Source organism: Protopterus annectens, chromosome 3.part1, assembly GCF_019279795.1.
Source record: "Protopterus annectens isolate FY-2018-M chromosome 3.part1, PAN1.0, whole genome shotgun sequence".
NCBI classification, from domain to species: Eukaryota; Metazoa; Chordata; order Ceratodontiformes; family Protopteridae; genus Protopterus; species Protopterus annectens.
In genome coordinates, this window is record NC_056732.1 from 526,670,569 (window position 1) to 526,696,425 (window position 25,857).

The 25,857-nt window shown below is 41.7% G+C and overlaps 1 protein-coding gene across 1 annotated transcript in view; it reads left to right on the forward strand.

Annotated features, from left to right (window-relative positions):
* Positions 1-25,857, forward strand: part of ACVR2B (activin A receptor type 2B) — a 715,604-nt gene that overhangs the window by 489,222 nt on the left and 200,525 nt on the right. The window contains exon 7 of the mRNA XM_044066229.1: positions 1,984-2,132. Coding sequence (XP_043922164.1) covers positions 1,984-2,132 — 149 coding nt within the window. The remainder of the gene's footprint in view (positions 1-1,983; positions 2,133-25,857) is intronic.

Consider the following 25,857-nt stretch of genomic DNA (forward strand, 5'->3'; position numbering starts at 1 on the left):
CCAAGGTTGTGGCTAAAAAAATAAAAACAAAAAAAATTTTTTAAAAAAAAATTTTGGAATTTTTTGGGAAAAAAAACCCAAAAGAAAAAAAACCCAAAGGGTTACCTATGGGAGATCAGAAATATAAGCAATTGTTATGTAATACACGAAATGTTGTATATGTAGCACACTGTTTAGTTTGTTTCAAGCCTGGTGCATTATATAGGTAAAACAAATAGAAGCCTTAGAGAGAGGATAAGAGACCATGTGTATTGTGTGGCTAGATCTCAGGAATATAGTGCCATAGCTAAGCACATATTACAATTGGAAGGAATGAGCATCAATTCCGCTTTCAAGTATTACATATTCAATACCCAAATGACAGAATAGGAGACATAGTTAATCTTACAGAGCAAGCTGAGCTTAAATGGATCCTAAGGATGGGGTCACACCAGGGGCACGGTCTAAATGAATGCGTCAGCATCAAACCCGCTTTGAAAGGGAGACGTCTGCGCTGATATTGCATATTGACATAAAATCATCTGTTAATATTATTATAAGTTTTAATAAATATCATGTTTTCTTAGTAGTCTATACATACAGCACAGATGGATATAGTTATGGATCAAATCCGTTGTATTTAACTTTGTACTTGGTCCCTTTGGATGCATAAACACACCATGGGTTATTGTGGGATAGTATATATGTATATGTATATACATTTTCTGTACAGGCTTGTATATTTATAGGCTGCTTATACATAGATTAGTGTGTATTTACATGTGTTTATAGTAGACATAGCTATATTAGAGTATCATATGCCTTTTATATAAAATTAACAAAGTTTTATGAATTTCCATATAGGTATACGCTGATTAAATCGCGATCTCTGTTGTCATGAACAGTATGTTGTAGCGATTTTAAACAGAGAATATTACAGATCGCACTAGACCGCGATCGAAGTCACATTGTGCTTACGATGTAAGCGTTGCTAGTAACGTGGCTTTTATGAAAGAATCATGACTTAGTACATATTATATTTTAATTTATCTTGTGCTGTTAGCTATATGCAAGTTATTCTACTACGTATTTATAACTATACATCAGCATAAGTAGACATATGTCCATATTGGAGATGATTAGAGAATATTTTATGCCTGGTATATGTTGCGTTTTGCTTTAAATAGTGAATGGTTTTAAATTAATTATTGGAATGATAATTGACTATTAAGTGGTTGATTGGTTTTATCATTGCTATATAAGAAGGGGATGCATTTGTTTTCTATGTCTGATGAAGCGGAGGTGAACTCTGTAAAGCTTCATCACTCTCTCAATAAACTTACTTGGTTTACAAGAGAATATCGTGATTTGTTCAAGAGAGGAATCGTATATTGTAATATATATTGCTTTTACTTGAGTTCCTGCTGCCTTCGAGGGTGTTTTTTACTATGTATATATATATATATATATATGTATATATATATATATATGTGTATGTATATATATGTATATATATATATATATATGTGTGTGTATATAGATATAGATATATATATATATATATATATATATATATATATATATATATATGTGTGTATATATATATATATATATATATGTGTGTTGTGTGTTTATATATATATATATATATATATATATATATATATATATATATATATATATATATATATATATATATATATATATATATATATATATATATATATATATATATATATATATATATATATATATATATATATATATATATATATATATATATATATATATATATATATAATATATATATGTATCTAAGTGAGCTTTTCATCATTTTTTTTATTCACACCCTAGCCAGCAAAAAAAATAATAATAAAATCCACTTCCAGATTAAAAAAAAGAGAGAGTTAAGAAACTAGGTACACTGATTCTTTGCTAGCATTTTCTTATTTGCCCTGTGTACAGTTACGTCTTGTGCTTCATTTATGTACCTTTGTTTCACAGGGCTCTTTAACAGACTACCTAAAGGGGAACCTTGTCAGCTGGAATGAGCTGTGCCACATTGCAGAAACAGTTGCTCGTGGACTAGCCTACTTACACGAAGATGTTCCACGATGTAGGGGAGAGGGGCATAAACCTGCCATTGCACACAGGTAACTTGCACAAGTTCATGTTTATAATAACATTTGTTTTATTTTTTAATCCTAATTGTCTAGCAAATAGTTCATTATTTTCATTTATGTGGACATATTTTTGGAGCAATAATCGTTGGGATAAGTTTTATTTGAAGCACCATCCATCTTAGGAGTGTAAGAATAGTTGAATCAATATTGTTAAAAAGTTTCTGTTGGCTGAAAAACATGCTGAAATGTAATCCTTGGATATTGGGTCCCTATCAGATGATCGAGTTGTAGAATGCCGAAGACCATGTGTTGAGACTGTATGAGCAAAGTCTTGCAACCTTGAAATAAAAAGTGATAACACAAAATTAAATAAAACAACTTACCTGGATGTTTTTGCAGGGGGCAAATCCCCCTGCACCTCTCACACCCCCTGCTACTTAAATATACTAACTCCGAGATCTCACTACAGTGAGGAAAACTGAAAATCCCGAGTACCGCACTGTATGGCAATCTCAATAGAAAGTGTTCAAGGTTGCATGACTTCGATCATATCATCTCAGCCATATGGTCTTCGGCATTCTGCATCTCGATCATCTGATAGGGACCCTGGATATTATTTGTATGATTAGTGCTTTTTGTCTTCTAGATATACTCTGAGTAGACTTCTAGATTTATTTATTCACTTTAATGATTCATGGAGTGACCAAAGTCTGATACCAATGTTCCTAGTGCTTCTTTTTTAAAATATTGCCGCCTTCTCACCTCCCATTGTTTTTTTCATTAGTTTTCTCCTTGCCTGTTATTACTCCTGGTTTTTTTTCTCCTATAAAGATGCTTGAATTCTCATGTACACACTTCATTCCGTGATTTTTTGCTTATTGTACTCTGAAAACTTTGGAGGTCCTTTGCAATTAAGTTTTTTTGGCTTTTCTTGGCTTCTTATTTATCCAGCCACAGTACACACTTGAAACTTTGTTCACCTTTCTAGTAGTAGTAACCCTCCTTTCCATTTAATCAAAACTTCAATGCTTTTCTACAACACTGTTAACTCTTGGGTTTCAAGTTATCCATTGCTTTTACATGTTGGTATGCATTTTAAGTTGACCGTGAAATGCTCATTTCTCTGAGGTGGTATAGTTTGCTAGTTGTTTATCCCATTGTTGTACTGCTGTTTTATGTCATTTGTTTTCATCCTCAAATCCCCCTTTTTAATGTGATCATTTCTCTTAATGCCTACATAGGAACAACAGTGTGACTTTCCATTTACTAACTCAGATACTTTGGACTGGCTTTATGACTCGGTGGGTGAAGGGAGCAATCTGCATGATGTTAACACATTTATTCACATGCTCTCTTTTTGCAGTGTTCATGGGTCTCCTGTGGAAGAAAGGCAGAGCTTAATCAGTCTTACAGTTAACAAAACAGTAAAATATAAATGTTTATTTATAGTGGCTTATAGTAACTGACGGTAGTCAGAGTTGTACAGATTTGAAAGTCTATTGAATTATTTTCTGCATGTAGTTCTTTAGATCTGAAGTTTTCAGTTTTCATGTTATCTTCAATGGATGTGTTCGGTTCCAGTCCCTCAGAACCGATTTAGCCACTTGCTAAACTTGTGGACAACAAAAACTCTTGAGCTTCCTCCTTTACTCATAATGCACCTGGTTGAATATCTCAGGTCTTATTTGCCGCTTTCAGCTTTAAACGTGGTTTACCTTTTCTCTTCAACTTGTTTAAAATAAGTTCTCCCCCTTAAAAAGTACTTTCCTTTTACTTCTATCACTCATATTTTGATCACCATCTGAACTCTCATTTTGTACCTTTTGGTATATCCTAGATACTATTGCTAGAATTTTTCCCATACTGTTATCGTAACTCCCCTTCATTGTTGGTGTTCCTTTTCTTTCTTCCTTTCCCTTTCTTTCCAAAAAAAAAAAAAAAAAAAATTCTTTACTTTTTTGTGTGAGTGCTTGTTTTTACTATATGAGTGTGGATGTGTTCTCTTTTCTTCTTTCCTCTGCCCACCATGGCAGATACAGTGAAAGAGTAAGCCAATGCTGGGTTTAAAAGCTGTGCTAAGTTTTTGCACAAAATTCCCTATTCTGATCAGCACTCACTTTTTGTCTTCTGCTTAGGTCCTCTCCACCTGCAAGAAGATTGCTCCATTTGCCATTCTTTTAGTCTCAAGGCTTTAGTGCAGTGGAAAAATAAATTGATTTTAAAAGTCTTGCTCCTCTCCCTATATCTGGTCACCTTGAAAAGTTTCTGCCAAACAGATAAATCGTCCAGATCCAGTCCAGCTTCATCTTATTCATCTTCTAAGTCCTTGGAGGCAAAAAGGCACAGTTGTTCAGTGCTGATAACTTCCTCGGCTCCAAGTATGAATAAAACAAAACTGTCTGTTCTATCTTTTATGTCAGAACCCACAGCTAAGCAGATGACACTGTCAGTCCCTTCTGCACCATCTTCAGAAAAGGCAATACCTTCAACACCGTCCACTTCAGTGCTGTCTAAAGAATTCATAGCTATGTTCAGATCAAGGTTTTTCCTTCAATTGACCCTTTTCCAAATAGGCTGACATCCCCCTTCCTGAACCAAACTGCTTCACCTTCAAAGTCCACTCATTCTTCCAAAAGCGTCACCAAGGTATAGCTGCAAAGAGTAGTGAGGAAGATTCTCTGGCAACAGAGAGTTTCTGGGACCTCTAGGCCTCCTACTCCATTGGGTCAGGGACATTCTGCTTCGACCCCTCCAAGCACCTTTCCTCCTCTGACTTCTGCTGAAAGTTCAGGGACCTCTGTTCAGAGTTGTCCGGCACTGACTGCTTTGGTTCCGAAGTGGTCTTCTTCAGTGCCGATTGTGACTCTGAGTTCTCCGGCTCGATAGGAACCAGAGACCTCTCAGAGCTTTACCTGTCCTGCTGGTTCTAAGGGATTTGATTCGACCCAAGTTTTTCAGAGTCATCTTTCCTCCTTGGAGCTTCAGCATAGATCAGCTGGGCTCTGGCTTCTGCTTCAGGAGGCATCTTTCCCGAGCGAAGGGAGACTGGGGTGCCAACCTTTGTTCTTTCAGGCCTGAACTTCCTTCTTACTGTGGGTGGATTGGCTTTTGAGGAAATGGAGAGAGCTTGGTCCTTCCAACCTCAGAAAAACCTGCCAAGCCATTCTTTTCTTTAGAGCCTCACCTGCCTCCTCCAGTTTGACAGCAGGCATCAAGGCCTCAGGCTTCCCCACACTTGGGAATGTCTTCTTCCATCACCTCCCCTGAGCTTCCTGCTGTGTAGGTTCCTTAGAAGAAGAAGTGTAAGAGGCAATGCATTGATTCCCTCTGAAGAATCATACACTGAAGACACAGATTTCGAGGAGGGCAAAAGATCCCCGCAATCACCCCCTGAAGATGTCTACTTTGGAGACATCTGGGAAATTTTGAAACAGGGGGATGGTGGGCAGTCCAGCAATCCTACGTCAGAGAAGTCTGTGTGCTTGCAGGCTTTTGGCACCCAACCATCTACATCCTGGGTGACCCCGCCCGCTGAATGGCTTCATTGAGTTGATCTCTCAGTGGGTATGGAAGGCCCCTGGCATTATTGAGCCAATACCCTGGAGACCAGACAAAATTATAACTGCACCTTTACACAACCCATTCTGGGGCAATGGCTTACTGGTAGATGCCATGGTTGTGGCAGCAACCACCAGAAAGGAACTAGCAGATGAGAGTTCCACTATTCATCCTCCTAACAAAAAGTTGAGGATGATCAATAGACAGGGGAAGATAATTTAGGCCTCATTGACCTTTAGTCTCAGGTTTTTGAATTATTTGGCAGATTTTATGAGGTTGCAGAGGGTTCTGATTAAAGAAACTCGAAAAACAAAAGAATATATATTGAGCAATTGCCCCCACTTATGCCATTCTATATATGGGCTATTTTGAAAGGGAATATATTTACAGTTCTGATTTCTTTAAGAAAAATGTGTTTTTTTTAAGCAATATATTGATTACCTCATCCTTTTATGCAAGGGTGAACCTAAAGGTTTTGACATTTTTTTCTCTGGTTTGAATTCTAATGAGCATAAATTGAGTTTTTCAGTGTTGAAAGGAGAATCTAGTGTTGAATTCTTGGATTTTGAGTTCTATGTAGACACCAAAAATAATATCCAGTTTAAACCATTAAGGAAAGCTACTGCAGTAAATATTTTTACATGCAGATAGAATGCACCCTCCCCACTTGCTTAAGTCTTTGCCCCCAGGTGGATTTAAATGTATTGCCCATAATACTTCAGAAGAAAATTACAAAAAAAGATTTCTTCTGGAAGTTAAAAACAGGCTCTCTGTGAGAGGATATAGTGAAATTGACCTACAACATGCCTAGGATGAAGTTTTGGTTGGAAAGGTATCTGGTAGAAGTGGGAGACATGAGAATGAGATCAGAGATGATGACTCTGATAAAATTGAAATCTTTTTTGTTTCCAAGTTCTCAGGTTTTTCTGAAACCATGAGAAGGATTATTTTAGATTTATGGCATGTTTATGAAGATATAAATGTAGGTAAGTTGTTTCCCAGATTTGTTAGGTTTTCCTATGGACGATATGCCAATTTGAAAGAACTATTGTACATGGGTCAATCTGGTGGCTCACTAGAGTCTTTGGGTATGTATGCCTGTGGTCGGTGTAAGTATGTAGATATATTAGAGATATTTCAGGTGAATTTATTAATGGTAAAAAGTATGTGTGTGAGGGCAGATTTAACTGTAATTCTTGTTGGGTAGTTTATGCAGTGGGTTGTCGGTGTACTGAGACTAAGTGGTATGTAGGACAAACTAAGAGAAGTGTAAAGTTGAGGATTATGGAACATTTAAAGGACATTCGGAATGTCAACATGAGGAGCCCAGTTGTGGGGCACTTTATTAACGTATATAAATGAAATTTATCTTCTTTTTTCTTTAGTGTTCTTGCTCAGCCTGTTTTAAATAAGGGGAGTAATATTGTCAGGAACCTCTTGGTTTTGAAAAGTGAATTCATTTTGAATTATAGAACACTGTTCCCCAAGGGTCTTAATCTTGAGGTCAATTTGGTGAACTAAATAAGTCTGTTTTTAGTGTTTAGACTTTAAAATAAAATGTGGTGACTATGTTTATAATATTTGTGTTGTAAAATTGTAAAATATTAAAAAGTCTATTGTAAAACTTGTATATAAATGGATATTGACAATGCTTTTGCACTTCAGAATTTATAGATTCATATATTTGCAAGCTTATAAGTTGTGTATATAAAAAATGTTTGAAAAAAAGTGTTTTCACTTTAAGGGTATAATTGATTAATTGGGGTTTTATGTGTATAAAAGTATGGCTGTATTATTTTACATTTATCCGTTGAAGGCGAAATGCCTAGGTACCAGTGGTGTATGTAAGCTGTAATAAAGATTTTCACAGCCTTTCCTGCTGCCTCTTTGCTCAATATGTATATTTTTTGTTTTTCGAGTTTTGCTGGTTTTGGTGTTGATTAGAAACTCGGATACCCTCTCAGGAGCTGTTGCTGGCAATGTTCGGGACTCCATAACTTCTCACCTGGCCACCCTGACTTCCATTTCCAACATGAGGCTCATTTCTCATACAGCCAAAGGGATGACAAGAGCCACTGGTTCAGGCATAGACTTAAGGAGAAGTGCCTGGATGCATTTGTGTGACTTTGTGGAACCCTTCAAGTCTACGTTTGTCAGTGCCCCCTTTGATGGCACTTCCTTATTTGGGCCCAGGGTTAAACACACTCACTAGGTGTAAGAAAGATAGAAAGACTTTCTGCAATGGGCGTATGCTTTTTCACTTCTCAGAGACCCTTTTCGAGGAATCAACTCACTGGTGGAAAAATGTGGTTCAAAAAGTCCCAAGGGTCCTTTCCTGAGATATAGTGGCAGTTCCCCCAGGGCAGAAGGGGGAACTCCAGTGGGAGATGCCTCCTTCATGGCAGAAGGGGTCCACGAAACCTGGATTTTTGAGATTTCTTCTTTGATAAACCCTTCCAACTCCCCTGAACTGAGCCCTGATTTCCCTCCTCTGGTGGCAGTCGGGGGTCATTTTTCCCTGCACCAGAGAGCCTGGCTACAGATTACTTCTTAAAAATGGATGCAGGGAATTATATTCAGAGGTTGTATTATACTCGTTTCACAACGTGCATCATCCTACAGAAAAATCCCAGGTGTTCCACCCAATCAAAGGGAACAAGCACCACTAAAAATACAAAAGCGAGTCATCCAAAAAGTCACCCCCCCGCACACACACAGACCAGATAGGGTCCAGAATTTACTCAAGATTCTTTAGTGCCAAAAAAGACAGGGGACTGGAGATCTATTCTAGATCTCGGCAAACTAAACAAATTGGTTCATCGAACCATATTCTAGATGGTCAAGGTTCAGTCTGTTCTTCGTTTTTGGAAAAGAATGATTGGATGTGCTCCATAAAACTCCAAGATGCGTGCAATCACTTAAAAATGCACAGGTGGTGCAGGAGGTTCTTATGCTTCTGGCTGGGAGCCATTAGTTTCCAGTTCAGAGCACTGCCCTTTGGTCTAATCACAGCACCCAGGGTGTTCACCAAATGCATGACAGTAGTAGTAGCTCACTTGAGACTGCACGGATTCCGGGTAATGTTTTTCATGTTTCACTGTTGCAGTCATCACATTTGGGTTATCTGCTTGCAGGTAGCCCTCAGTCGGCCTGATTATCAAAGTCTTGGGTCCTGCGTCGGTTGCTGTCTCATCTTCCATGGCATCAGGTAGTCCGGGTTTAAAGCATGCAGCCAACGCCATTACATCAGTCTTTCTTGCCGAGCGGTGCCTGAAGCAGAAGCAGTTCGCAAGTGCCGGTCAGCCGACTCCTGAAATTTCCGTTTTTGAGTTTCAGAACCAAAGTCTTCAACTAAGCTAAATACCCCATCGGGGATCCTTTTTCCTGCTCTAAACCAATGTCAGTAAAAGTTAACAATTGTATTTCTTGTGGAAAGCAAATACCTCATAACGATTTTCATTCGTACTGCATTCCTTGCCTAGGGCCAGACCACGACATGCATTGCTGCCGGTTTTGTGTCTTATTCAAACCTCGAACTATTCGTCGTCTGTTCATTTTCACATCTAAGTATTTTGGTACCCAGTTCAATTATCCAGAAATGGCTTCAGTAAGCCACCCAACTACCGACATTCCGAAAAAACGCAAAGATAAAGGCAGAGACAGACCGCATAGTTCCAAAGCTGCTGAAGACGTTTCTCCTAAGCTAGTCGCCAGTTCACCGGTACTCAGTGAGGCGCTTTCGCAGGCCTCTACTGAGACCCATTCAAAGTCCATTATGCTGTGAGATGCTTCTTCAACTCTGGAACCTGCGGATGTGTCTCTACCTTGGATGGGTCCAGAGCTGCTGTGCAGGCACCGGCTTCTGAGGGTGTATTCAGGCCTACTGACTTGCATATCAAACCGACGCCATCTTCTTCAAGGCCTAAAACTTGATCCATGCCTAGAAAACCAACACCCAGACCGCATGGTCAGGCCCCTATGCCTAAAAAACAAATTATAAGAATGGCTGAAGACCTTATTACTCTAATCAGGGGAAGCCACCCTTCTCCCTCTAAGAGACCTAGGACTGATTTTCCTTCTGATTCTTCTGATCAGGACTCTGAAATTTCTGTTTTCTCTGATGACCAGGAGTTGCCCTTATCTACCTATGAAGATTCTGATGCAGAGGACTCCATTCCCTCTGCTTCCCCTCCAGAGGATTTCTGTTTTGGTGAAAACTTGCATACTCTTAGGGAGCATTTCCGCTGGCAAAGGCAGGATTACTCGACTCCAAAAAGAGGCTTAGGGAATTCCTACTCCTACCTCAACATAGGTCTTTAACCATCCCTCCTGTACTGGACATTGTAGATGATGCCGTTTCGGAATCTAGCCTGACCCCTGACTTTTTACCTCCGGCTCCCAGAAAACCTGACAGTTATTACAGGGTACCTGACTCTCACAAGTTCCTCTTTAAGAATCCTACTGCGGATCCTGAGACCATTTCACAGGGACCCAAAGGCATTAAGGCTACTACTGCCAAAAACCCTACCCCCTCTGATAGAGATTCCAGGGCCCTGGATAGATGGAGTAAAAAGGTATACACTTCTGCTACTTTGGCCATTAGGGTCTTAAACTGCCAGTTTCATATGTTAAAGTATCAGCAGCATATTACTGGACTGCTTAAACAGAAAATGATGTTTCCTGACTGTGCTGAAAATAAGGAATTACAGTTAATGCATTCTGCTGAGCAGGTTGGAAAGCATACTTTGCAATGTGGTTTTGATTCATTAGAGGCATCTTGCAGGGCTGCTGTCACTGGGTCTGTACTTAGAAGGCATGCTTGGCTTAAGGAGCAATCTTTGCCAGATCATGTTAAAGCTAAATTACTGGATGCTCCCTTAAACCAAGGCCGCCTGTTGGCAACAAAACAGTAGTAGTACTTAAAAAGATAGAGGAAAAAGCTAAATCTATGCAAACTGTTAAAGATTTCCTGCAAGTTCAGCCTCACAGATTTAGTAGGCATAAGAATTGGTCCTTTCCTGCCTCTTCAAGGCCTTCTCAGTCCAAACCCAGAACCAGCAGAACACCCAGGCTTCAGTCCCAAGGTACTCACAGGCCTAAGCAGTGGGGGACTCCAAAGCTGGAATAGTAAGACACCCCCCTATGGTAAACTGTCACAATGACTTAACTTTAAACTTTCCAAGCCCTGCTGAACCAACTGTCCCTTTAGGGGGAATGATCGCCCTGCATGCAAAAAACTGGGAACTCATTATCCAAGACAAATGGGTTTTAAATGTAGTTTCCCAAGGATACAGATGCCACTTCCACTCCTTACCAACCCCAAACGGTTGGTCAGACCTACCCCCAAATTAGTGGGCAGAGGCTCAAAAGCAAGTGTTCTCTCTTCTAAACATCAGGGCTATTCAGCCTGTCCCAGAAGAAAAATGAGAGCAAGGCTTCTACTCAAAACTTTTCCTGGTGTCCAGAAAAGACAATTCTGGCGTCCTATCCTGGACCTGTCTATCCTCAACACCTTTTTGGAAATCCCAAAATTCAAAATGCTAACTCTGCATCAGCTGTTTCCCATGCCAGGCAAAAATGCCTGGTTGGCAACACTGGATTTAAAGGAAGCTTACCTGCACATCCCAATAAGGGAGTCTTGCAGAAGATGCCTATGCTTCAGAGCAGGCTACATGCACTATCAGTTTTCTGCACTGCTCTTTGGCTTATCTACTGTGCCCAGGGTATTCACAAAGTGCCTAGCTCCAGTCATTGTATTTTGTAGGCAAATAAATATTCAAATATACCCATACCTGGATGATTGTCTAATTCAGGCAGAAAGCCAGGACATTCTGTTAAATCTGGCATTTGTGAATTCGTGAGGACATTGCCAACTTCTCTGGGGTACACTATAAACGAAAATAAATCACATCTAGTATCCTGCCAACAAATTATTTTCCTGGGAGCAAGCTTGAATAGAACTTCCCAGATGGCCTACCTCACGCCAGAGAAACAAGTTCATTTGACAACCTACTTCAAACTACGGCCACAAAGACCCAGCTATCTGCAAGGAAAATGCTGCAAGCCCTGGGGTTCATGGCCTCTTGCATTCTACTAATTCCATATGCAGGACTGCATATGAGGAAACTACAATGGTATCTAAAATGCCTATGATGTCAACATTCTCAGAACCTAGAGTCTATGATTCCTATCATACCTTGTCTAAAGATAGAGTTCTTTTGGCGGGCAGAGGCCTGCCACCAAAGCAAGGGACTGCCATTCACTCTACCCCCTGCCGCCCAAACCCTAACAACAGACTCATCAGACTATGCATGGGGGGCTCACTTGGCAGGGCAGTGCATTTAGGGCAAATGGAACCTGAGTCAAATGCACCTGCATATCAACCAAAAAGAAATGTTAGCAGTACAGAATGCTCTGACAGCCTTCAAGGACCACATTCTTCCAGGACAATTATTGGTAAAGACGGACAACACCACAGTTATGTGGTACATAAACAAGCAGGGGGGAACCCACTCATACCCTCTCTGCAAACTAGCCATGGCTCTGTGGAACACAGCCTTGAGCTACCAAGTGCAACTACAAGCTCAATTCCTGCCAGGCAAGCTAAATACACTGGCAGACCTAAGCAGAAAGTTCATGGACCCACACGAATGGAAACTGGAACCAAAGATATTCAACATGTTGAGAAACAAATGGGGGAGCCCAGAGATAGACCTGTTTGCCTCCCCTCAGAACTACCAGTTGGACAAATTCTGCACAAGGACTCCCCACAGATGAGCTTGGAAAGTGGATGCCCTGTCCTTCACCTGGAAAAACCTATCAGTTTATGCTTTTCCCCCTCTGCCTCTCCTCTCCAATGTGCTGCTAAAGATCAAACAGGACAATCCAAGGACAATACTGATTGCACCAGACTGGCCACGCCAACACTGGTGTACCCCCTCTTGCGCAGTATGTCACTGCTGGAACCATGGCATCTGCTTCAGACCCCTGCCCTGCTGTCTCAGCAGGAGGGCCAGATTCTGCACCCACAGCTTCAAACCCTGAACCTTGCAGCCTGGCTAAATACCTGATCCCTCCGTTACCATCCCTCAGTAAGCAAGTGATGGATGTCATTCTGGAGGCAAGAAGGCCTAGTACTAGAAAATCATATGCTGAAAAATGGAAAAGATTCTGTTCCTGGAGCCAAACACAGGGAATGGACACTACAGTGCCCAATTTACCTCATATTCTTCAATCCTTAATTGAGATGCTTCACAAGGGCCTTTCCTTTTCTTCCGTCAAAATTCATGCCTCGGCCATTTCAGCTCGTTATAATACAGAACCACCCTTCTTCTCTCATCCACTGCTGAAGCAATTCCTCAGAGGGGCCAAAAACCTAAGACCATCCAGGAGAGCCCCTACTCCAGCCTGGGACCTTAACTTTGTATTGGAAAAACTCACTCTGCCTCCCTTTGAGCCAGCTGCAAATGCAGAGTTGAAATTCCTTTCGTGGAAAACAGCCTTCCTTCTAGCCATCACTTCAACAAAAAGGGTGTCTGAATTACAGGCCCTCATGCCAGTGGAGCCTTTCATCATCTTTCATGTGGACAGGGTGTCCCTCAGGACCAACCCTTCCTTTATGCCCAAGGTGGTATCCAGTGTGGCCCTTAATCAGTCCATTCATTTGCCAACCTTTTCTAATCCACAGAACAAAGGGGAATGAATACTGCACTCCTCGGATGTGCACAGGCAACTTAGATTTTACTTGGACAGAACTAAGCCTCTCAGGAAATCAGAACAGCTGCTTGGTTGCATTTGCTGCAGGGGCAGAGGGGAAGGCCATCTCAAAGCAAACACTTTCTAAGTGGATAGGCCATTGCATTCATTTCTGCTATAAGCACCATGGAAAACCTACCCCACAGGGGATAAGACCTCATTCCACCAGGGCTGCATCTACCTCTGCAGCCTTTCTCAGAGATGTCCCTACCAGTGACATCCTAGAAGCTGCTACCTGGAGTTCTGTACATACCTTCACCAAGCATTACCACTTGCCAATTTTCTCTAAATCCAGAGCTGGCTTTGCCACTGCAGTCTTGTAGGGCCTTATAGCTGGTCCTAATGCTATCTGATTGCCTCCTCCCATCCTTAGCATTGGAAATATACCTAAATGTGATGACTGCGGTGAAACATAAAGAACATAGTACAGTTGTGTACACTTACCATAAATGAAGATGTTCAAGTGTATTCACTGTTGCAGTCCTGGTTACCCTCCCTCCAGCCCCCTGTCTTCTATTAACTATATCTCTATTCTTGCTTATTATGCTTTAAGCTTTCTGGTGTATTTGCTTTTTTTGGAGATGTAACCTTGTATATAATTGCTTCCCATTATGGGGACACCCGACATCTGGGACAAGAAAAAATGATGTAATGGCATCGGCTGCATGCTTTATACCCCTGACTACCTGATGTCATGAAAGATGAGAGATGCATTTCTGCCGATACCTTTGAAAGCCATCAGGTAGAAGAGTAAAGTCATCCTTATAGCCCCCTTTTTGCCTCACTAGATTTGGTTCCCCTTCCTTTGGCCTCATCTAATCAAACAAACTTGGATCCTGAATCCAATTCCAGATGATCTGTACCGTCCGACAGGCATGGTTCACACAAGATTCACAATCTCAAGCTGACTACTTGGTTTCCCCACTTCAGTTAGTAACCAGACAACCTAGCTCTCTTCCCCTCTTCGACACATACTATCGTCTCATAAGCCTTCTACACAAAAACTGTAGTCTAGCAAATGGAAGAAGTTTGTATAGTGGGCTCTACAGAACAATATTGAATGCTTCTCGGCCCCAATTCATGAAATACTTACATTTTTGGCATTGCTTTTTGATAATGGGGCCTCTACTTCCACCATCAAAGTCCAACTAGCAGCCATTTCCAACTTCCATCTTCCATATTGGCTTCCAAGATTCTCCTCTGGCCTCCCACAAACTCTGTAAGCCTTTCTTGAAGGGTACTCTTCTGTTATGACCGCCCTTCAAAGACCGTACTCCACCATGGGATCTCAACTTGGTGTTACAAGCAATCATTCAAAAACCATTTGAACCTGCCTACACTTGTGATATTAAGTTCCTTTCCTGGAAGTCTGTTCTGTTAGTCATGCTCACTTCTGCCAGAATTTCAGTGATTCAAGGCCTTTCATCTAAACCTCAATATCTAGTCTTTCATAAGGACATGGTTTCACTCAGAACCAACCCTTCATTCCTTCCAAAAGTTGTCTCTGAGAACAACATCAATGAGTGTATTAACTTGCCAGTTTTCTTCCCCAACTATAATAATAAAGGAGCGTATTGTTTACATTCTTTGGATATACATAGTTACGTTTCTACTTACACAGGATAAAAGACTTCAGTAAATCAGACCAGCTTTTTATCTCCTTCTCACATACCAAATTGGGACAAGCTGTATCCAAAGTCACTTTAGCAAAATAGCTAGCTAACTGCATTTCCTTTACATATTCCCAAGCTGTTGTCACTCTTTCAAAACTCCCAGAGGCTCATTCCACAAGAGCTGTAGCTACATTAGCTGTTTTTCAGGCTAGAGCATCCATGGACAACATGTGCAGCAGCGACATGGGCCAAGCTCCATACCTTTATTACTCATTACAGATTGGATCTGGTCTCCAGGAGTAGACTATCATTTGGCTCAATGGTGCTCAGAAATATCCTTCCTTGGTCCACCCAGGAAGTAAGGTAGCTGGTGACTGTGTCTCGTCCATTGAGGATAACATGAAATTGAGAATTTCAGATAATGAAGTTATGTACTCACCGTAATGTTCCATCTGAATTGTCGATTTTCATGTATCCTCAACCCCCCGGTCTCCAACACTCCTACCTAATTCTTTTGGAAGAAAGGGTGGTCTTTACCCTTTTTTCACAATCTGCCTTGTTATTATTACAGTGGTGACAGACCCAGACATGGTCTCTGTTGGAAACACAGGGATTTTCTTTCCTTCTTATTTTTCTGCTTATTCTGTCAGCAAACTCTATCTGAGGTATTCAACCACCAGGTGCCTTATGGGTAAAGGGGGAAGCTTGAGAGTTTTTTGTGTCCACGAGCTTTAGCAAGCAGCCTAGTTGGTTCCAAAGGATCTGAACCAAATTCATCCATTGAGGATACATGAAACTTGACATCTCAGATGAAACGTTATGGTGAATGCATAACTTTTTTTTTATTGGTGTAACATTAAAGTTTCCACAAGAAAGTGGTACAAATCCAATGGCAGATAAACTGTTGAAGAGTTGGGGACACAGAGTCTGCAGCCATTTAGATCTTGAGCATTTATTGATTGCTTTGAATTGTTAGTTGTATGCTGTGTAGCAACACCACCTTCATCCTGCTTGTTTATATGGAGCCTTTTCTAATGTCCAGTAATGTGAAACACCTTTTTTTTGCAACTAGTAGGCATACATTTGTTTAATGTTTAAAATCAGTCTGTTCTGGGCACCTGCTGAAGATAGACTACATCAGTGTAACAAATGCTGTACTTCGTCTGAATAGTTTCTTGAGTAATCAAATCTGAAAGTGCCTCACCCACTCATGTTTTTGCAAGTGTTCAGATTATCTGCTGAGTGAAAAATGCATGTACAGGACACGTTTCAAATCTCAGAACAACATCTTCATAATTCGATTTTCCATTTTGTGGTGAATTGTATAAAAACGGCTATGTGCATTTTTTTTTGTCATGTATATCATTCCTGTTTTTCTCTATTAGAATGATTCCACATACTGTCTGCTGCCTCTATGATACATTTTTTTCAACATTTCTAAGGAAATATGCATTGTATAAATAATTGTACTGTACTTTGCTTAATGTGTGTACTGAGTAAGGCAATGGGCTGAGAACACAAGTTTGAATACAATAGCCCTTTACTTATTTACTGTCTTTGTCCTTTAGTATTTACTTAAATACCTTTATGTTTGTGTGGTCACTGTTTCAGTAAGTACAATAAGGATCTCTGCCGCCATGTCAGTATGTTGACTCAGATGTCAGAGCTGGGCACCCTTTCTGCATGGCCAGGCTGACCTCACCTAATCTCATACAGTCTCATGCACCTGCTGTGTAGGTAGGTGTGGTCTGTCCACACTATCTTTATTGCTCCATTTCATGTTTTCATCAAGAGAGTGCGTCATAGTCCAGGCCTGTGACTACATAACATCCAGCAGATAATTACCCTGCAGAGGAATGTTTTATTCTAATTTGTAAGCACAGTCTCCTGTGCTTGATAAATTTCTAAAAGTGGATGTTTGAGTAGCAAATTGCAAGTGCACAGAGGTGTAGGGTGTGTCTGCGAATGTCTGATACCATGTAAAGATTTCCAATACAAATGGATATGGTCAAAAACAGTATCTCTCAGGACTTAAGTCCCAAGACTCTGAAGAGATGGTAGGAAGTCCATCAGGTCTACCAAACCAGAAAGTGTCTCACAACTTTGTTATAGCTAGTTTGCCTTGTCTGTGGATCCAAAGCAGCACAGTGGCACGAATGTGCCTCATTAAAATAAATAAATAAATAAATAAATAAATAAATACATGCATAGTAAATAAAAGGAAGATTGTTTCCAAAAAGAGGAGATTGTGCACACAGTTGAACTTTTTAGTTCGAGACCCCCTAGATCACATCAGTTTTGAAGCACTTGAGCAGCTCCTGCCCCTGACACCTGTTATTGCCATGATCTCTTTGGCAGCCACCTTGTGTTCACCCCCAGCACATCCTGCCAGACCAAAGTCCAGGATCAGAATTCCATTTGGACTCCATTTCCCGGGCATCTGCCATAGAGTATCACTTCATTATTAAAGAAGGGGAGGGCAAATTCCCCTTGATAATTGTTCAGGAAGAGATCTACTCCGACATATCCAAACCAAGGGGAATGTCTCTTTAGGTTTACAAATCCCCAGCAACCACCCTACATCAAAGCCCCAGTGGCTAGATTACACATGAGGAAACTACATTGGTTCCTAAGGAATGCTTTGGACCAGCAGTCTATGTCCCTAGTGTGTTCTATCCCAGTCCTAATTTGTATCAAGAAGGAACTGGAATGGTGGGTTCAGCAACTGCAAAAGAACAAGGGAATGTCCTTCAGACAGTGGTACATTAAGCCAGTCTTCGACACTGGATGCATCAGACATAACTTTGGGTGTCCACACATTGCATCTCAAAGTGTGGGGCATCTGAACTCCTAGAGAGAGAGAGTGGCCTGTAAACATCAAGGAAATGATCGCTGTCAATTAGTTCTCAAAGGTTTCAAAACAACCTTGAAACCTGGGACTCTGAACATTGTCCAGATAATGCCACAGTTATGTGGTCCATATAAATAAAATGGGAGAACAATCTCTCGGCATTTCTGATGGTTAGCTTTACAGGTTTAAAAACAGGTAGTTTGCGCGTACACACACACACACACACACACCCATACAAGTAGAACACACACACACACAACCATACAAGTAGAACACACACACACACACACAACCATACAAGTAGAACACACACACACACAACCATACAAGTAGAACACACACACACACACACACACACACACACACACACAATCATATAAGTAGAACACGCACACACACAACCATACAAGTAGAGCACACACACACACACACACACACACACACACACACAACCATACAAGTAGAACACACACACACACACACACACACACACACAACCATACAAGTAGAACACACACACACACAACCATACAAGTAGAACACACACACACACACAACCATACAAGTAGAACACACACACACACACACACACACACACACACACACACACACAAGTAGACCACACACACACACACACAACCATACAAGTAGAACACACACACACACACACAACCATACAAGTAGAACACACACACACACACAAAACCATACAAGTAGAACACACACACACAACCATACAAGTAGAACACACACACAAGTAGAAGACCATACAAGTAGAACACACACACACGTAGAAGACCATACAAGTCGAACACACACACACACACACACGTAGAAGACCATACAAGTAGAACACACACACACGTAGAAGACCATACAAGTAGAACACACACACACACACACACACACACACTCACACTCACACTCACACTCACACTCACACTCATCCATAGAAGACCATACACGTAGAACCTCAGTGTATCCATGTGGATTACTACTAAACAGAGCAACCATTACAGACCTCACAGACAGATTGTATGTACCAGAGATGGATTCTTTGACTTTTCATAGTATGAAGCAGTTGAGAAAAAATGTACTCTTGAGTATCTCACTAACCGGCTTGGGCATTGAATGCCTTCTAAATGTAGTGGATGTGTCTCTTTCTGTATGCATTTTCTTATCTACCTTTGTACCCCAACATAATTCATAAACTTGAAGAGTAAAGGCCCAAAAATTACTTTGCCCCTTTCTGACCAAGACAGCACTGTTTCTTCCACCTGCTTCAAATGGCTTGGGAGAAACCTTTACTGCTTTCTCAACATGTGAACCTTCTAATACAGTGCAGGGGTCCCTAGTACATCCAGATCTGTCCATGCTAAAAGGTGGCAGCTTGAAGGATATGGTTCTGTTACCCTTTGACCACCTGTATTCTTAGGTCAGTGTAAAAGTCATTCGAAGAGGTAGAAGAGCAGGAAGCCATACTTGGCTAAATGGAATCTCTTCCCTCTAGTGCCAAAGGAGGAACTAGTACCTAAGTCAGGTATGGGCAATGGCAGATGTTCATCGTGTTTCACTGTTGCAGTCATGACTGTAGGGTTCTCCCCTGCTGGCAGGCAGTCCTCGGTCGGCCAGAATCCCAAAGTCTGGGTCCGGCGTCGGCCGCTCAGCCATGCTCCCTGACGTCAGAGCGTCAGGAGTACAAAGCTGACAGCAGACGCCATGTTCTCCAGTCTTTCTTGCCGTGCGGTGATAGCAGTTCGCAAGTGCCGGTCGGCTGACTCCTGACAATTTTTTCTAAACGTTCTTCAGTCCGAAGACTTTCTTCTCCTACTCAAAGGTAAATACCCCGTTGGGGAAACTTTTTTCTTGCTCCAGTCCGATGTCAGAGAAAGTTAATAATTGTATTTCATGTGGGAAGCAAATACCTCATAAGGATTTTCATTCTTACTGTATTCCTTGCTTAGGCCCTGACCACGACGTAGCTAGTTGTCGGTTTTGTGCTAGATTCAATCAACGTACGATTAAACGAAGGAACAATTTTGCATTTCATTACTTCGGTAGGCGTTTTAATTACAAAATGTCGTCGGATACGGTTCCGGCTACCGGAGTTCACAAATGACGCAAGGATAAAGACAGGCCTCCGAGGTCCAAATCAGACGATATTGTACAAGCAGAGGCAGCTTCAGGTTCGGCCGTCGTCAGTGAGGTGCTTTTGCAGCCCCTGTCGACGGCCATTTCGGAACCGATGGCCGAAATGGACTCCCACGAGGAGCCAACTAGGCCTTTGAATATTTCTGTTGCAGGACCTTCGGACAATGCTCCTTCGGATGGGTCCAGAGCCGCTGTGCAGGTACCGGCTTCCGAAGGGGTTTTCAGGCCTACTCAGCTTCTAATAAAGGCAAAGATAAAGGCAAAGACTCCTTCCAAATCAAAGACTGCAGCCCAGGCCTCTTCTGATCCGGCACCCAAGTCTCAGAAACAGTTACTTAAGATGGCGGAGGACTTACTTACTATGATTAGGGGTTCACATCCCCCTCCAGATAAAAGGCCAAGGCAGGAAGTGTATTATGACTCCTCTGATCAAGCTTCTGTTTCTTCAGTTTCTTCTTCTGACAAGGAATATTCTTTCCCTCCTTATGAGGATTCTGATGCAGAGGAATCCATTCCTTCAGCTTCTCCCCCTGAGGATTTCTCTTTTGGGGAAACTTTACATGAAATGAGGGAACATTTTCACTGGGAAGGACAGGAGTACTCGGAATCTAAGAAAAGACTAAGGGATTTTCTTCTTCTTCCCCAACATAGACCCCTGGCTATTCCTCCTATTTTGGATATTGTGCATGATGCTTTTTCGGAGGCTAACTTAACTCCTGACTCTTTTCCTCCAGCTCCTGTTAAGCCAGACAGATATTATAGGGTTCCTGATTCCCACCAGTTTTTATACAAGTATCATACTGCTGATCCGGAAACCATTTCTCAGGGTCCTAAGGGGGTTAAGGCCGCTTCTGCTAAAAACTCCATTCCCACTGAGAAGGATTCCAGATCTTTAGAAAGATGGGGCAAAAAAGTGTACACTTCTGCTACTTTATCTATTAGGGCTTTAAACTGTCAGTTTCATATGCTGAAATACCAGCAATTTCTTCTGTCTGTTTTAAAACAAAAGCTAACTTCCATTTCCGCCTGTGCAGATGATAAGGAATTACATGACTTAATGCATGCCATTGAACAAGTTGGGAAGCATGGTTTACACTGTGGATTTGATGCCTTGGAGGCTTCTTGTAGGGCTGCTGCCTCTGGCACAGTCATTAGAAGGCATGCGTGGTTAAAGGAACAAAACTTGCCAGATCAAGTAAAAGCTAAATTATTGGATGCTCCTGTTCAGCATAATGTTTTGTTTGGATCTAAAGCTGAAGAGGTGATAAAGAAGATGGAGGACAAGGCAAAATCCATGCAAACGGTTAAAGATTTCTTACAAGTACAGCCACCCAGATTTAGTAGGAATTGGCCTACAAAAAATTGGTCCTTTCCCAATTCAGACAGGCCTCAGAGGGGTAGATACAGACGCTCCCGAGGAAGGCCTCAAACGCAAGCCTCTTATAGACCAAGACAGTGGACTGCTTCCACCCCTAGGGGAGGACAGGTCGCAAGCTCATAGAAAACAGACTCAATGACTCCCTCTGTTGGGCTGCAGGAACTTCTTGCCTGGAAGCCCCTCTCGAGGAAAACTTTCTCTTTTCACCTAAATTGGACTCATATAACCCAAGACAAGTGGGTTCTGGATGTGGTTTCAAGAGGTTACAAATTCCATTTTCATACCCTACCAAGACTAAGCGGATGGCCAGATCTTCCAAAACATCAATGGTTAGAGGCCTTAAACCAGGTGGAAGCTCTCTTGGCTATGAAAGCCATAGAACTGGTTCCACTTTCAGAGATGGGACAAGGTTTTTACTCAAGGCTCTTTCTAGTCCCCAGAAAGCAAAATTCATGGAGACCCATTCTGGATCTGTCAGTCTTGAACACTTTTCTCGAGATACCAAAATTCAAGATGCTTACTCTACAGCAGCTACTTCCAATGCTGACCAAAAATGCATGGATGGTAACTTTGGATTTAAAGGAGGCATATTTACACATTCCCATCAGGCAGGAATGCAGAAAATACCTCAGGTTCAAGGCCGGATCGAGGCACTATCAATTCTCTGCGCTGCCCTTTGGATTGTCTACTGCCCAGGGTCTTCACCAAATGCCTGGCTCCAGTAGTAGCTTATTGCAGACTCAAGGGAATTCAAATTTACCCTTATCTGGATGACTGTCTTATTCAGGCAGACAACAAGGATGTCTTACTCCAGCATCTAGAATTTGTTCAGAATCTTCTCAAGTTCCTGGGATTCACTGTAAACATAAAAAAGTCAAATTTGACACCCTCACAACAGATAACTTTTCTGGGTGCTCTTCTAAACACAACAACCCAGATGGCATTTCTGACATCTGAAAAACAATTACAGCTGGCTTCAACTTTCAAAACCTTGGCAACATTAACTCAGCTATCTGCAAGGAAATTCCTGCAGGCTTTGGGTTACATGGCCTCCTGCATCCTTCTCGTACCATATGCAAGACTACATATGAGGAAAATACAGTGGTACCTAAAAAGTGTATGGTCTCAGCATTGCCACAGTTTAGACATACAGATCACCGTCCTGCCTTGTCTTCAAAAGGAATTCCTTTGGTGGTCCAAGGCATGTACTCTAAACAAAGGAAAACCCTTCAGTCTGCCTCCAGCCACTCAGATACTAACCACGGACCTCAGATTATGCATGGGGAGCCCATTTTCAGGGCAACTGTCTGCAGGGCCTTTGGACAAAGGATCAGAAGCACCTGCATATCAATTTAAAGGAAATGTTAGCCGTTCAGAACGCTCTATTGGCCTTCAGGAATCTTCTACAACCAGGACAACTACTGATACGGACAGACAACACCACAGTTATGTGGTACATAAACAAGCAAGGGGATCTCATTCCTATCCCCTTTGCAGACTAGCCATGAATCTATGGAACACAGCTCTAGCTTGCAAACTGGACCTTCAAGCTCAGTTTCTACCAGGGAGGCAAAATTTCCTGGCAGACAGTCTGAGCAGAAACCTGTCGGACCCACATGAATGGATGCTGGACACCGAAATATTCAAGATGATTACAGCAGTCTGGGGATGTCCTCACATAGACCTCTTTGCATCCCACCTCAATCATCAACTACAGATTTTTTGAACCAGGACATTCCACGAACTAGCTTGGAAAGTGGATGCACTATCATTCATTTGGAGAAACCTCTCTGGGTATGCCTTCCCGCCTCTACCTCTTCTTCCACGGGTGTTATTAAAGATCAAACAGGACAAGCCCAAGATGATAATCTTGCTGGCCCCAAATTGGCCTCGACAGTTTTGGTACCCAACACTGAAAAACCTTTCTCTGGAGCCCCCTTGGGTTTTACCACAGACTCTGAACCTTCTGTCCCAACACCAGGGTCAGGTTCTGCACTCCCATGTCAAAACTCTCAGCCTGGCAGCCTGGTTAATCAAGGGTCTATGATTCATTCGCTCCTACCCAAGCAGGTTATGGATGTCATTTTAGAAGCCAGACGTCCTAGCACTAGAAAATCTTATGCAGGAAAATGGAAAAGATTTTGCTCCTGGAAGCAGGCTCAGGATTCAGATCCTCTTATTCCTAACATTCCTCTGATTTTACTTTACCTGACAGATCTCTTACATAAAGGGTCTCTTTTTCTCTTCCATAAAGATACATGCCTCTGCTATTTCTGCTCATTATAATACAGACCCAACAATCTTTTCCCACCAGCTCATGAGACAGTTTCTCAGAGGAGCTAAGAACTTAAGGCCACCTAGATCTCCACCCATTCCTGCTTGGGATCTCAACTATGTTTTGGAAAAACTCACCTTACCTCCTTTTGAGCCTGCTGCCACATCTGACATTAAGTTTTTGTCTTGGAAGACAGCCATCCTGTTAGCTCTGACCTCTGCCAGGAGAGTTTCGGAGTTGCAAGCTCTCATGGCTGTGGAACCTTATATTATTTTTCATCAAGACAGGGTGTCTTTAAGGACTAATCCTACTTTCATGCCTAAGGTGGTTTCCAAAGTGGCTTTAAATCAAACTATTCACTTGCCAACTTTTTCCCCACTCCTCAAAATAAGGGGGAAAGGATCTTGCATTCCTTGGATGTACACAGACAACTACGTTTTTACCTGGACAGAACCAAGGACATCAGGAAATCAGAGCAATTGTTTGTTTCTTATGCTTCAAGTTCCCAAGGTAAAGCCATTTCAAAACAGACCATTTCTAAATGGATTGCTCATGGAATCAGATTTTGCTATTCACACCATGGAAAGCAAATCCCAGGGAGTATAAGGGCTCACTCTACCAGAGCTGCTGACACTTCAGCTGCCTTCCTCAGGGGAGTTCCTACCAAAGACATTTTGGAAGCTGCAACTTGGAGTTCAGTGCATACTTTTTCTAAGCACTACAATCTACCTTTCTACTCTAAGTCTAGGGCAGGCTTTGCTTCTGCAGTCTTGCAGGGCCTTTTAGCCGCCCCCTCTACTTTATGACCACCTCCCTTTTATTCTGCTTTGGGATTCAACCCTACAGTCATGACTGCAACAGTGAAACACGATTAACATAGTACAGTTGTGTACACTTACCATAAATGTAGATGTTCGAGTGTCTTCACTGTTGCAGTCCGGGTTACCCTCCCTCCTGTCCCCTCGTATTTTTTTTTTCTTTTGTGTGGTTCCCTTCTTCACCCTTCTTCTGAGGTGTATTTGCAAAGGGTATGGGATCTTACTCATTTTGGAACACCTGACATCTGGGGCAAGAAAAACTGGAGAACATGGCGTCGGCTGTCAGCTTTGTACTCCTGGCGCTCTGACGTCAGGGAGCATGGCTGAGCGGCCGACGCCGGACCCAGACTTTGGGATTCTGGCCGACCGAGGACTGCCTGCCGGCAGGGGAGAACCCTGCAGTCATGACTGCAACAGTGAAGACACTCGAACATCTACATTTATGGTAAGTGTACACAACTGTACTTTATTCTACAGTGTCTGTCTGATCCATACTCTGGTTTGTAGCTTTATGAAACATACATCTTTTGGTCATTTCTGACTGTCCTATCTGTAGATCCCTAACTAACATCCAGACCACCAGAAAAGCATTTCATAAAGGACATTGGTATCTGCCGGAGACTCAAGGTTTGTGTTAGACAAACTAATTTTGCTTCCCTTTGAACAGCAAACTGCAGTAGTGTCCTTAAGTTTTCTGATATGGAAAAAGACTTTACTTATTGCTACTATCTCTGCTTGTTGAGTTTTTGAACACTGGGCTTTGATGGGCAAATAACTGTATTTGCAGTTCCATAAAGATAGTGCTGTTGTCATGATCACTAAACTGTTTTGCAAAGGTTGGTGTACAGCTATCCCAGAGTCAAACCATAAATCTTTTGTTCTCCACTACACCTTGAAATAAAGGGGGCATGGTTTTTGTATCCCCTAGATGTGTGCATAGGCAGTTGAGGTGCTACCTAGGCATAAATAAGGCCAATAGAAAATCCAGAATCATTGTCTGTCACCTCTACAGAAAACAAACAAGGACTTGAGATAGCAAAACATTATTTTCAGCTAGTAAAATTGGTTAGAACATTACTTAACCTTTTGATACAAGATTCATGAATGGAAGAGTCAGACCACATTATTCAAGGCAGTAGCCCCCCATACACACACACAAGCTAGTGCTCAAGACAGTTTAGAGTCAACCACCAGGTCCTCCGTTCACCTTTTTGAAACATTACATAAGGGATGTAGTTTCCAGAAAAGGGTTCACTTCTGTCCTAAAAGACATTCCCTAGTCTTCATCCGAGTAGTGAGACAACCACACTAGTTGGAAGGGCCCTCTGGAAATCTTGTCAGTTATAATGACTGCAG